The sequence below is a fragment of the Miniopterus schreibersii genome (genome assembly GCF_964146895.1).
Source record: "Miniopterus schreibersii genome assembly, chromosome: 6".
NCBI lineage: Eukaryota > Metazoa > Chordata > Mammalia > Chiroptera > Miniopteridae > Miniopterus > Miniopterus schreibersii.
The window spans coordinates 55187978-55202619 of record NC_138107.1 but is presented as its reverse complement, the minus strand read 5'-3'; the positions used below and the strand labels follow the sequence as shown (position 1 = coordinate 55202619).

Here is a 14642-nt window from a genome sequence, read left to right as displayed (position 1 = left end):
AAATACTTATTTGAGTGCTTTATGTATTACTATATCTTCTTTTTTTCATGGTTGCCAATATTATCCTCTATCAGTAAGTTAGGTACTTACTACATAGAGCAGTCCCTCAAAACACAGGAATTAGCTGATTACTGGGCTTAAATGTGATCTCAGTCTCTCATGAGCTTCAGGGGATCAGGGTGGTGGTTTTCTTTAAGGGTTTGGGAAGAAATTGAGGAATAATAAAGAATGTTGGAAATTTGAACTAATGCTCATTAATGACCAGGGAGAAAGAAAAGTCATGAAATAATGGGGCCTTAGAGAAATGATAATATTAGGAAAAATATATAATTAATATAATATAATATAATATAATATAATATAATATAATATAATATAATATAATATAATATAATATAATATAATATAATATAATATAATATAATATAATATAATATAATATAATAAATATAATAGTATAGTATAGTATAGTATAATATATTATAATATATTATATAATTAATATAATATAATAATATTAGAAGCTGTGAGAAGATTTCAGTTATTAAATATCCCTGGAAAAAGCACGAGATGTTCTTTGGAATTGATATGTTTAACTGTGAGACAGGAAAAACCAGTCAGTTTACATTCCGGTGCACAAAAAAAAATACAAACCTTTTCTGTCAGCGTTTTGAACATAACCAGTACTTCAGAAGGGTGAGGTATGAACCATAAGTTGAGGAAGACTTTCCCGTCAGCAGACAGCAGACATCGGGGCTGGGGCTCAGAACTCCTGTGGCATTAGAAGAAAGCTTGGGTAGCACAGCATTTCTCTCTAAAGAAGAGGCGTGTCCAGTGTGAACTATTTATACCAGCCCAGGTTGTGGTGACACACGAGTCCAGTGTCCAAGTCTGAGGGCGGAAGGCGTCCTTTTCAGGCTGCTCACAGGTGGCCACAGCTATAAATAACTCAACGGGAAAAGGGCAGTTGGGCTGACTTTAGCCTGAGCTGTGTTGAGGAAAGAGTGGGCATGTAGGGAGGGAAAGGTGTGGTAAGACAGGAAAGAAAGGCATGAATTAGGTGGCTGGCACCATACGGAATGTTGTATATGAAGGGGTTCAGAACAGGCCTCCCCAAGATGTGCCACTTTGGCATGTAGATTGTTTTGAGCTGAAGGCAATGGAGATCCTGTGGGCTCAAGATAAACGTTTACCTCTCCCTTAAAGAATTTAAATTGGGGGCCTTGCCCATAATGAGAGTTATCACCAGAGATAACTTTTATGACCTACCTATAGAGCAGAGCAAACATCTAATTACTGAACATCTGCTCTTATCACCCTATGAATGACATTCCTCCCCTCTGAAGCCCCAGGCGCCTTACCTCATCCCTTAGCTCAGAATGCTATGTATCCTTCATTTTCTCTGTCTCTGAACCTCTCATGTATGTGGCATTCCTATATGTTTGTATATAATTGAATTGGGTTATTTTCTCTTGTTAATCTATGTCAACTCAATTTGATTATTACGCCAACTGGGAAAACCTAAAATGGTAGGGGAAAATTTCTTCCTCCCCCACATATATCTTCTCACTTAATTCTTATGACAGCCTTTGAATGTACCTTCTTTGTTCCTGTTTCACAGATGAGAAAAGTGAGGCCTTATGAGGTGACCTAGGTCTTGCCTGCTGACCTTCGAGGAGATGAAGTTGGGATTTAAGTGCAGACCTGTCCAGTTCTAGTATCCAGGCTCTAGACAGCCATCTCTACTCTCCTTCCCTCCCCACCATGTTTCCTCGCAGGGTGTCCAGGCTCTGGCCCTCTGTTTCTTCTTTCTCCTCTCTGCTCTCCTCCACTTCCAAACACCTTATCATTTCTTAGGCAGTAGAATAGCTGTCTCTTTGTTGTGGGTTTATATACAAACACATAATTCATACACGTCTGTTAAGAACTTGCACAAGCCCAGGTACCCACCGCCAGGCCTGAGAATTAGAATGTCACCAGTTCTCTTAAAGCTTGATGTGCACCTCCCTGGTCGCCTCCAGAGGAACCACCATCCTGAATTTTACACTAATCAATGCTAGGTTTTCTTTGTAGTTTTACCACAAATGGAGACACCATTGAAAGACTGTGTTGGGTTTTGCCTGTTTTTGACCTTCATACAATTGGAAGCTCATGATCTTTCTACTAGACTTACGGGGAAGCAGCATCCTTACCTGGTTCCTATACCATCTCAGGAGCGAGGCAGCCTACTGTAACAGAGGGTGAGGGCAGGGGCTATTTCCCCCTTAAATGGAGCCCGTGTCTTTAACTCTCATTAATTGTGTTAATCTGGTGTGGAAAATGGTGCTGTGTGGTTATCAAATGTGGAACCTGAGTTTGAGACCAAGATCTACCACCCACAGCTGTGTGGCCTTAGATAGACTATCCTCTGAGTCTTTTCATCCATAAAATGGGGATAAAGATTCCTAACTCATAGGACTGGTGTAAGGAATGACTTTTTAAAAGAGTAGCAAGCATTTGAAAAATATTTTATAAGTTGTGAGGCATGTAAGAACTCTCAAAGTAATTTGTTGAGAAGTGAGTAACCTGAACATCCTGATGAGAGGATATCCTAGAACTGAGAGTTATGGGGTAAGGCCAGAGATTAGGGCCAGCTCGGGGCTGTCTTGGTTATGCTAGACCAGGCAGTCCTGACAGACAGAGGGCAGCCGGAGGTAAGCAGTGGATGCCAGTCCCCAGCCCACACTGTGCCTTGCCCAGTGTGCCGGGGATTCACTCAGCCCTCTGCTCTCCTTGGGTCCTGAGCAATCAGGTTCACTCTTCTGGCTGCAACTACCATCTATTCACCAGTGATTCCAGAACCCACATTTGCAGGCCTGGTCCCAACCTGTGTTCCGACTTGCTTCATCTTGGTTGGTGCCTGAATCAAGAAAGGCAACAATTGAACTCCTTACCCCCTTCCATCCCAATCCTGTGCCTCTTCCTGTGTTCAAAGAGCCACAACCCCTTAGTCCCCAAAACCCGAAATTGGAGTCATTTTGAGACACTCCCTTTTTTACTCCTTGGGTCCTACTGATTTCACCAGTCTCTCACATTTGAACCCACCTCCATTGCCTATGCAAGGACTTTTGATGGGAGGGCCTTACCCTCTTGGGGGGCATTTTGGAAGTCATAGGGGTATTTCTTGACTGTTGTTATTATTTCTGGATCTCTAGGAGAGAATCATATGACCCCTTCCACTTATCAAAGTAAAATGTGACTCATTTGAACTGAGGACTGAACGTTTTCAATATCAAACATACTGAAAATGAGACTTATTATATCCTGAAAACTCTACTGTGAATAGAGTGAATCACTGGCCTTAAAATTACATTTCAAGTCTCAGGGTTTTAATCAGATAATTTGAAGCTCAGGGACAAAGTGGGGAGTTAGTTTGAAGAATTTCCTTTATTTCAGCAATCACGTCAGACTATTCTTTTCTGGAGCAGATCACAGCTAGCTTATTCCAGTTTTATCTCTGTTTTTCAGTTCACAGTGTTCAAAGGTATACCAAAGAAATACTGCATATCAATAATAAAAAGTCACAAGGCCTGTGTCTGAGCACACAAGGCTGCAGGCCCTGGGCCTGGCAGCAGTGTGGCTGAACCAGTCCTTGGCCTCTGAGAAGCACATCTGTCCCTGGAGCCACAGGGCCCTCTACCAAGTGGTATCCTTTGCTCCTTATCTGTTTTTTCCTGCCATTTCCACCCCTAATCTGCAGGGAGCAGCCATCTGCTGAAGAGGGGCAGAGAGGGCAGAAGAAAGCTTTCGGAGCTCAGGGCAAGATTATAACCTAATTCTCAATGCCACAGGAGGGGTCCCCCATCAGCTCCTTGGCCTGACAGCTCCTTGACCTGCTCAGCATCATCTCCCTTCATTTCATTTCCCTTCAGCCACCTGCTCTGGTGCATCACTGCAGATCATCACCTGGGACCAAATCACCTCCAAAGTTCTAAACTCGAATACCCTCCTTTCCCAGCTCTACCTTTTATTCTTCCAGTTTTTCACTTGTTCACCCCCACTAAACCTCCTTCATCCCTACAAAATATGCTCCCTGACATCATCCAGCCCTCGGCCTCCCCTTCTATCTGTCAGTTCCCTTCTGACCTCACTCGCTCACTCCCCTGATTGGGTCTCAAGACAAGCACATGAGCTGCTGTCTCACCAGCACCTTCGGTTCTCTGCTTCTTTGTACTCACTACCCGCCTCCCTAACAAAACCCCAACGTTGGATCCCTCCAGCGATTCTGCCTTCTGCTTCCAGTCACACACAGCTGGAGGAGATCACACCACTAATTATACTGATGCCACAACAAGTATTTAAATGGTTTCCAGTCCGAGCGGTGTCACCCTGGGACAATCTTTTCTCTTTCCCTTGATAGCTTTCATGCCCATTTCCTTTTCAATAATTCCAAGTCTTCTTTAAGCCTCAAACCAAATTCCTGCCAGGAATCAGATGATGACATGTTCTGTTATTTCATAACTGAAATAAAAGCCACTGGCTGGAACTCCCTCCACTTCCTGTGTGCCCACTCCCCCTCCCACCCTCCCTTTCAACCACAGTCAAAGGCAGAGGTGCACACCCAGGATATGAAATGGAGACAGCCTCTGCCCTCAAGGAGCTGACATTCCAGAGCAGCTAGACATGCAAACATGATCCTACGACAGAAGCAGGTGGAATGGATGTGTATGAAAGTGCAGAGAAAAATCCAGAATAAGAAGCGTCTGACACTTGTTGGAAGACTAATGAAAGAAATTCATAGCTGAGGCTTCTGAGCTGACATTCATCATCTCCCTCTCCACAATGCTTCCTCTTAATGGCACTGCCATCTCTTCTTTCTCCATTTAAAAAACTGTGGTAGAATACACATAACATAAAATTCACCATTTGAACCATTTTCAAGTATACAGTTCAGGGGCATTAACACATTTCCATCCATCACCACCATCTGGAACTCTCTCTCATTTTCCACAGTGGAAACTCTATACTCACTAAAGAATAATGGCACTGCCATCTTTTTATTCACCCAAGACTCTGGGTGACATCCTAGATCCCTCTTTTTCCCTTAGCCCCATATTAAATCCAGCACCTGGCCTAGCTGCTTTCACCTCCTAAACATCTCTCGTCTGTGCAGCTTAAGTAGTCTCCTAAATGATGCCCCTGACAGTCCTCTGGTTCGTCTTTCGTCCTGTTTGCTGAAGGACAAATGCCCGGCTTCTGGATCTTGCCTCTCAGTCTATGCATCCTGTTTCCGATCTCCTCCTATGTACCCTGGAGAGATGGGAGCCACTCACAAGTCCACACACTGCCTCACGTCTCTGTGCCTTTGCGCATGGGGGTCTCCCAGCTTGGGGTAACATTCCTTCCTTGTCCACCTGAGGCACTGATCACCTTTTAAGACCCAGGTTAAGCATTCCCTCTTCCCCGAGGCCTGCCTCGCTCCCCATCGTCGCTTTCCTGGTCCTTTAGATAATGCTGAACATTTCCTAGCAGGTGCTTTCATTATACTTTTATTTTATTCTTTATTGCAATATACTGTAATTTTCTGTCTATTTCCCCTTGCTTGAAGGACCATGTCTAATCCACTGCTGTGCAGTGCTGGGCACCAAGGCTGCCATGTACTAGTACTGTTCAGGTTGTGCCCTGAGGCAAGCAGCAGGGGCCGAGATCCATCCTTTACTTGCCAAGCTCTGCACCGGGCATGGGACTACACCTGCCTTCTTCTAAGGCACATAAAGCAGCTGTATAGGACAGCAGTGGCTCTGCCTGTCACATAGTAAGGGTTCGATTAATGTTAGTGTCCTTTCTTTCTGTGCCTTCTTTGCTCCTCCATCAGCTAATGTCACTGCTCTTGGGAGTGTGGCCAAGTGTCATCCTAGTCTCCAGACTCAAGTCTCCTCTGGTGCCACGGGGCCATGGAAGCCTCAAGGGGCACTCTTCCTGGGAAGAGAGCTCCCCTTGGCTCCTCTTCTATAGAAACTCTGGTCTGGTTCGGGGGTGAGGTTGGGGTTCTCTGCTAAAGCTAAACACAGTACATTACAGACATTACAGCCTATTAAGGATTAAGTAGCATCTTAGAATTTTAAACCTATAGAACTCACAGGGCTCTTCTCACCAAGGGATGGCAAACACAAACAGGAGGCCACCTTTCTCCCTTTTTTTGACCATGGCAGACATTGCCAATCAATTACAGCACTGTCATATGCTTGGGATGTCTCAGAAGCCTCCTCAGAAAGGCACTGCTTGTTGGAATTGGCACTTAAAGCAAAATTTATTTCTTATCTTCAGTCATTTATTTTATGAATGAGGTGAGGATCCTTGTATGACCCTCATTCCTCAATGCTGTCTCTTCATCTCTAGTTAAACTTGGCCTGGAATGATTCTCACTTATCATTTCATAAACACTTTTTTTTTTTTTAATATATCTTTATTGACTTCAGAGAGAGGAAAGGAGAGGGAGAGAGAAATAGACACATCAATGATGAGAGAGTCATTGATCGGCTGCCTAGCCTGCAACCCGGGCATGTGCCCTGACTGGAATCAAACCCCGATCGCCTGGATCCTAGGTCGATGCTCAACCGCTGAGCCACGCCCGGCCGGGCTCATAAGTACTCTTGACTGGCCCTCATCCTGAGAGTCTTTCCTCAGCAGTTGCATTCCTTAGACTCAAGCTCTTAGACACCTCAGCACTGAGAACCTCAACATATTTAGTTTCAGAGAGCTGCTTCAGTTTCCTCACTCATTAGGTGAAGAGTTGAGGTTGAGAGATTGAAGAGAAGAGATTTGCCTGAGACCTCAGGGTGACTTAGGACTGAGCTGGGTGAAGTCCACATATTCTAACTACCAGGCCATGGCTCTCTCCACTATTCCTTTCTGTCGCTGATGTTCAATTTTTATGAATACTTCCTTCATGGAATGAATCATAGACTTTGAAGTTAGAAAAAATCTTATACAGTATCTTTTCCAAACTTCCACAGAAGACAGAACTTTCTTTCTCTGTAATCTACTTTATGTGAGTGTATTAAAATCTAGAGAGTTTAGGAAGCAAGAGATGGGTATAGTGGAGAAACACTGACTCTCTACCAGCTGCGGCTCATCCACTGCCTGACTGTATGAGTTGCTCGCACTTCATGGACCAAACCCTTGCCCTGGAATTATCACACATTAACTGACAAGGTGATTTAGGGCTGTAGGCTCTCCCTTTCAAGGGACTATTTCCCTTAATCTTTAGGAGACACACAGTTATCTACAAGAAACAATAAAGGAATAGAGCAAGATCTACGAGTCAGATAGATCTTTCCCCCCTCCATCCTTTCTAACCTTCTTATTTGTCTGCTGCAAATAGAACAGATCAGAAACAAAAATAGACTTCCTAAATATATTTTATCCTAAACTCAAATATAGTGAACTCATGGTTAGACTTATGGAAACTATTTTAAAAATTTAAGCCCAAATTTTTAGATTGCACTTATAAATGGTTGACTTGGCTAGTGGATGGATGAGAGAATGGAACTGAGACATCTTAGAGGATTATCCTGCAATGTTTCATATGAGAGAAAAATGCATGTTAGCTTCATTGGGCAACAGGTCAAACCCTTTACAAAATAGTTGGTCTACTGAGGTATCTTTGCCTTGCTCCTATCTCAAATGCACTCTTTCATTAGGTAAATCCTGAAGTCTACCCAAGTGAACGCACTGGGTGAGCTCATGAGACATAACAGTCATATCCACAAATTGTGAGCCTTATCTGTATCAAGGTAGGAGTGGCTACTATTTTGATAGCCAGTTATCAATCAGTGAAGGGCTTAAGGACTCAACTTCTTGCATTCTCTAGCCTGTTCTATCATTCCCACTTTCTTGGTGAACTCCAACTTACCTACCATCTCCTCTCTGAATTTCTCCCTGAGGTCCTAGGTTTGAGTTAAACACTCCTTCTTTGATGCTGTCACAGAACTTTGTACATAACTCTAACATGTTATCTTTGAAGTTACTTTTTGCTTATAGAACTTTCCCCACTAGACTGCATTTATTGCCAGAGTCAATGGCTTAGTCACCTTTGTGACTCCAGCATGTAGCAAAGAGCCTGGTACTAAGTAAACACTGCATAAATAATGTTTGAATGACACATGAAAGAATAAGTGAGTGCAAGTGTGGTCTGATACAAATGGTCTTTCAGTCCCTCTCATCTCTGTGTTCTATGATCTTATTTACTATTGCCGATACTCAGCACAGTGCAGTAGGGAAAGAGGAAGGAGGGAGGTAAGGTCGTCCTACAGGATGTTTCTCCTCCCCCTTGGAGACTGCGTAACTGCATAACTCATTCCTTTTTTAGAGGAAATGTGGCCACTGACTGCACAGGTATGCTAACCCTTCATCCAGGTGAGTGAACTCTAGGTAGGCTGAGTTAAGAACATTTGGAAAACTGGATAAAGCATGATAAGAAAGTATGGAAGCAACTCTGCTCTTATCACTTAATATTACTACATTTATATTTTTCTCTGTCAGAGAAATACAGAAAAACACTGATATAGCCAAGGCACTGGTATACCATATTTCTCTGAATATTTCTTCTACTCCATTGAGTAAAATATTTGAAGCCAAGACAGCTCAAGATCAAGTCTACTTATTTGTTTGCTTATTTTAGAGGCCGGCTTATACAAAAGGGTGTGATTGATGAAAATCTTAGGGCTCTCTAGGGGGAAATAAAACTGCATAGATTGAAAAAGGAGTCAAACAGTCCATAAACAAAGAACTCCTTCTGGACTCAAGCACAAAGATTCTCTTATCCTTGAAGTGTTAATTCTTTCTTTTGCCCTTCTGGACTGGAAGATCAAGGTCAAATGAAGTAATGGGAGCAAGATTTCCATACCAAACTTAACATGCCTCTTCCCTGGGAGGGGTAGGGTGGAGAGGGTGAGTAACAAGCTCTAAAGGAAATTACGCACCTGGGGGCAGCCTTGAGGCCCTTCTTGGAGTCCCTCAGCCCCTTCTTTTCCTGTGGTTGCCCTACCATGAAAAAGGTATCCCTGATGGTAGGGAAATCTTCCAGCAGGGCCCTCAGGCTATTGCAGTAGGCCATGATCTGGCCCCGAAGAGCATAGTGAGACATGCGGTGGTTAAACCTGAAAAATCAGAAAAGATGATGTCTAGGTTGCTCCATCTCTCACAGAAGTTCCAGGATCTACTTCCCTAGAAGACCTTTCAAAGAGAATAGAGGACCTCTGTCATAAAGAAATCTCTGTCTGGGTCAGGCTGCTATTGCATGAAGGCAGAGGCATGCGCAGCTCCTGTCCTTCATTTCTGGTGCTCCTTCTTCTGTATGTCAGAGGACAGTTTAATTTGGTTTTATCTAATAGGACTGTGGCTCATATAAAACAAATCACCTGATACCTTGTAGGATTTCTACGTAATACTGAGTCAGAGAAATCAGCATGTGTAGTTCACATATACTACATGTACTATACTTACTTCCGACAATATTCAACTATAACTTCTCTCTTGGCTTCTTCAACTTCATCCTGTAATAAAAGATGATAGTTCCTCTATTAGCAGTTGATTATAAAAATTCCCCAAGCTAGTATATACATACAAACTGACAGCAAACTTGAAGCAGAAAAAGGCCAGACTATTGAGACACTCTTTCTGAAGGTCAACTTGCTGGGAAACACTCCTCCATGGGTCTCTCCCACTCCTGTACATTTTGCTGAGTGATTCAAGAATGCAAGGCCCTGACCACTCTTTACCTGGGCCACTTCTCAGGGTTATGTTTGAAGAAAGCAGTCTTAAGGGATAAGGTAATGTCTTCCTCCAGGAAAAAGAGCAGGCCTGCTATAAAAGAGCTGCGTTCCCCCTAGCTCAGTATTTCTCAACTGTGACAAACCCCCACTGCATGCATCCAGGCTCCTCTGTGTTGCCCCCTTGGGACTTGGGAGGCCAAGGGAACTGACACAAACATAAAGCTCATGTTGCCTACTCTGCTGTGAGAAATAAAGTTCTTTTGTCTCTGAACTAGGAGTCTTGGTCTTCTGCCAGCATCACAGAACAGTCACAGGTTAACTTACTAGCTTGCAAGAAGGCTAAAATCCCAGACCTTGACAAAACTGATAATTATATTATATTAGATTAGATTTGCCAACAGTGGAGGGGACTTCATGATCTTGGCCAACCTCTGGGCCTGGCAAGTCCACTGCCAGACCTAATCTGATAGGCATTGGATAATCCTAAAAGCAGTTAATGGGCTATTACATTTTCCAGTTGGTCAATATTTTTTGAATATTATAGTTTTTAAAAAAGTAATTTAATATCTCAGTGACTTTTAAAAGGATTCCTTTTTCTCCATTATTGCTCAGCAGTAATCCTGAAGCCTGGACTCCCTCACATCCCATTTGTAGAACTGGGTTAGGTAAATTTAAGTCTTTCCTTTTCAGTCATAGGTAGGAAAAAGTATAGAGATTGTAAATCTGCAACTTCTTTCTCAAATATCGGTTCACTAGCCTAACGAGTTCCTCATCAAAAAATTAATAAATAATGAAATGATATTCACAAAATCAAGCAATTCTTTTTAACTATGTAAAGACTTGAGTTTTATAAATATTTTTCAACAGGTTGGGCTAGTATCAAACCCTTAAATGGGAATAGGGTGATAGCGCCTGAAAAACCAAGATAACAGGTGAATTTATGACAAGAGTCTTTGTTCACCTTGTCTAAACATCCTACGCACCAGTGGGTCACTCAGGAATGGTCAAATGTTCCAGAGCAGGTGCTGAAACTAGTTCCATTTAGAAAGTGACAAAACAAAATATGACCTTGGAAAAATACACATATTTAAAAAACTAGGTGGCAATTAGCTTGAATTGTTTCCTTTCTATTTCTTTTTGAACTCCTTTTTCCAGGTTTTTATAATATCTTTTCAATGGTCCTGTCCCAATAGGCTGAATGCAACAGATTCCAAGTTAAGAATTTTTATTTGCTCAAATGTAAAAGATGGCAGGAGAGCTTTCAGGAGCTCTTCTTACTATACTCACGAGGCTTTTCATTGTGTCAGCCATGGTTTGTTTCCTGAGGAGGAAGGCATTCAGCATCATGTCCCTCAGTCCCACCTTTTCTAGTTGAATAGACACGAAAGCCTCTGGAGCCCTGACAAGTAAACAGAGACATCTGAGCCCAAGGCAAGTTGACATATAACAAGAGAGCTCTCTGAAGGACAAGAACACCTGAGGTTGAGTACTGGGCATTGCAGCAGGTTGCTGGTGGCTCTGTCTCTGTGGTTCCCAGCTACTTCCAGTGCTGATGTGTCACCATCCTCCTTGGGGACCCCATGTGCTTGAGGCATGCATCGGCTGTCCCAAACTTCACAGTCTGGCCTAGTGTTTGTACTATCCAGGTCCCTTTGTGTCCTTCTGGCCTGATCTGTAGGGGCACCTGGACTGAACTGGCTTCCCAAGGGTCTGCTCGACCAGACACATTGGTTTTAAGTCTCCCATCCGCACATTGGGAATGTGGACTTAGGGCACCTGAACTCGGGCCATATGTCAGATTAATGGTAGCTTGAGTAGCTTTGCCTGTGGTTTCTTCTCTTTTCTTTTTTTAAATTTGCTAGAATTAAACTAGAATGTCATTGGCATGCCCCAATAAAATACTCAAGAGTATTCATAATTATTGCATTATACAAATATCTCTCTTTCTCTGTCATGGTGAGAAGAGGTCAAGACATAACAGGGCATCCCTGCTTTACAGACATATCTCTTTAGGAGCCACGTCTTTCTAACAACACACGGTTCTACTATTCTAAGCAATGGCAAAACCCTCATGAGAATAGTGAGGGTAGTTCTATGCTTCTCTTTAAGATAGACATGGAAAATTTGGAGAGGCCAATATTCTTTATTCTTGTGTTCTACCCTCTTTGAAGCTTGAAAAATACAGAGAAAGGAACGAAGGAGAGGGAGGGAAGAGGAGAAGAGAAGAGAAGAGAAGAGAAGAGAAGAGAAGAGAAGAGAAGAGAAGAGAAGAGAAGAGAAGAGAAGAGAAGAGAAGAGAAGAGAAGAGAAGAGAAGAGAAGAGAGGGTTGCAATTAGGGACTATTAACTCTCCTTCACGTAGTCTGCAGGATATTGGAAGGAGATGAGCCTTCTCAATGCTCATACAAGGTTCAACATTAAACACATGCTGGTCACTCTGGGCGTTAGGCATTCTTCAGTTCCATCATACTCTTCTTAACTGACTTAAAAGAGATGCTTATTTTAACCCCGCTTCCCCCGGTACAGTACCTTTTGGTAGCCTGGGATCTTTCTGAAGGAAGAAAGGTGCCTGGAACTTTTGGAGATGGGGCTAACAGCAATCTCTCTGTGCCATTTACAATTCTGGAATTACTTCTGGTTGGACCCCTTCCATCATGAGTTTTCAGATCTGAACTTGTTTTCTATAATATTTCAAACCAAAGTGAATTAAATTTGTTGGATTTATAAGTCCTATGGTATTGGCTATAAAATTATCTCACCGCCACAACTGACCACAAACACATGTAAATGACTGGATATGTGGGGAGGGGGGTGAGAAAGGAGAGAAGAGGGGAGGGGAGGGGAGGGGAGGGGAGGGGAGGGGAGGGGAGGGGAGGGGAGGGGAGGGGAGGGGAGGGGAGGGGAGGGGAGGGGAGGGGAGGAGCGTACAGAGAGTAAGGGAGAGCAGGGAAGAGAGCTACCATTTTGCACAACGAAGGGGTGAGGCACTAAGCGTAACTTATTTCCAGAATAGAGTGCAATTGTCTGGAGTGCTGTGACAAAAATTCTCCATTCCACAAGGTGGCTAGTTGGGGTGCTCGAATAGAGTGGCCTCTCAAGAAATACTGCTGATGGACGTCATGGCTGCGAGATCTGAGAGCTTGCTTCAGGTCGCCCACCCTGGTATGGCCCAAGCAGGTAGAGATGGGCCATGCATGCTGCCACGCGTGATGCACTGGCGAAGGAAGGAGCGTGGGTGAGAGAGGAAAGATGAGAAGAAACAAGGGAAATCCATATTTTCCAATCATCCCATTGGTTATGGAGCTATCAGGCATGATGGGTGGAATTCTTTTACATTTTTCTAAAATACTAACTGAAAGGAAAATATTACGTTTTCAAAGGAAAGACCTCTCTTTCTCAAAGAAAGAAACAAGGAGTTCTCCTCGGCAGAAGAAAACAACCCTGGGTAAAACTTTAATGTTTCCATCTTGACTTTTTCTGAAGACCCCTGTGTCAGTCCCATCTCCTGAAAGGACAGCCACAGGCAAGCCAGGAAGAGAGCTCTCACCAGAAGCTGGCCATGTTTCACCTTGATCTTGATCTAGCCTCCAGAATTATGAGGAAATAAATTTCTGTTGTGTAAGCCACTCAGTCTGTGGTATTTTGTTACGGCAACCTGAGCAGACTAACACAGAAGCAGTAAATGTGCGCTGCTTCTGCGTTTCTGTCGCCTTCTCAGTCCCGCGCTCGGGCGGCCTGGCTTTCACTCCAGCTTCACTAGAACTGCTCTGCCGGGCAGCAGTGAACTTCGGAGAATGTCAGATGGGCTCATTGAAATCCCTGCCCTTCTGTTCCTCCATCCAGAGTTAACTCTATCAACTTTTGGCTCCTAATTCTTTTTTCTTTTAAAAATAATAGCTTTATCAAGGTACAGATGACGTCCAAATAACAGTACAGGTGTGAAGTGTACAACTGGATAAGTTTTAGCGTATGTATACAACTGAAACCATCACCACAAAAAAATAATGACCGTCGCCATCCCTCCCACCCAAGCCCCCTCCTCAAGTAACCACCGCTCTGCTTTCTGCAACGATAGATTAGAACGCATTTCCTAGAACTTTATGGAAAGGGAGTCACGCAGTGTGTACTCTTTTTTGGTCTGGCTTCCTCCACACTGTTGTGTGTATCAATAGCTCATGCCTTTGTATTGCTGAGTAGTAGTCCAGTGCATGAATATTCCACGATTTGTTTATTCATTCATCTGGTGGTGGGTGTTTGGGTTCTTTCCACTTCTTGGCTATTTCAGATAAAGAGTCTATAAACATTTGTATGTCTTTATATGGACATGTGCTTTCTCTTGAGTAAATACCTAGAAGTGGAATGGCTAGGTCATCTGGTAAGTGTATGTTTAACTTTTTAAGAAAGCGCCAAAATTATTTTCCAAGATGGTCGAGCATTTTGCATTCCCAGGCGCAGTGTGTGAGTTCTGGACCCTTCGCATCCTTGCCAGCACTCTGAGTGATCAGTCATTTAAATTTTAACTAGTTAAATGGGTATGCAGTCATTTCTCACTGGGGTTTTAATTTGCATTTCTCTAATGACTAATGGTTTGAACACCTTTGTATGTGCTTATTTGTCATCTATACATCTTCTTAAATGTCTCATTTCTTCTTGAAACACTCCCCTCCTTTGGCTTTGGTAGCAGCACCCAATTTTATTCTGTCTCTGTCTCTTTCCTTTTTTCCTTCCTTCCCTGCTTCCCTCTTGTTCCCTTTCAGTATGTTCATCCTTCATTCCTCCTTATTATGTCATTAGCCCTCTTCCGTCCCACAGTTGTAGGAAAGCCTATAAACACACGCATACACACACACACACATACATTCCTCATGCCTCCTTAGCCCTCCCAGT

General features: G+C 43.2%; 1 protein-coding gene across 1 annotated transcript in view; it reads right to left on the bottom strand.

Annotated features, from left to right (window-relative positions):
* Positions 1-14642, bottom strand: part of LOC308559135 (uncharacterized protein) — a gene marked incomplete at both ends in the record, with an annotated part of 127951 nt that overhangs the window by 51651 nt on the left and 61658 nt on the right. The window contains 5 exon segments of the mRNA XM_081141426.1: positions 651-772; positions 8964-9140; positions 9487-9536; positions 11043-11154; positions 13425-13540. Coding sequence (XP_080997552.1) covers positions 651-772; positions 8964-9140; positions 9487-9536; positions 11043-11154; positions 13425-13540 — 577 coding nt within the window.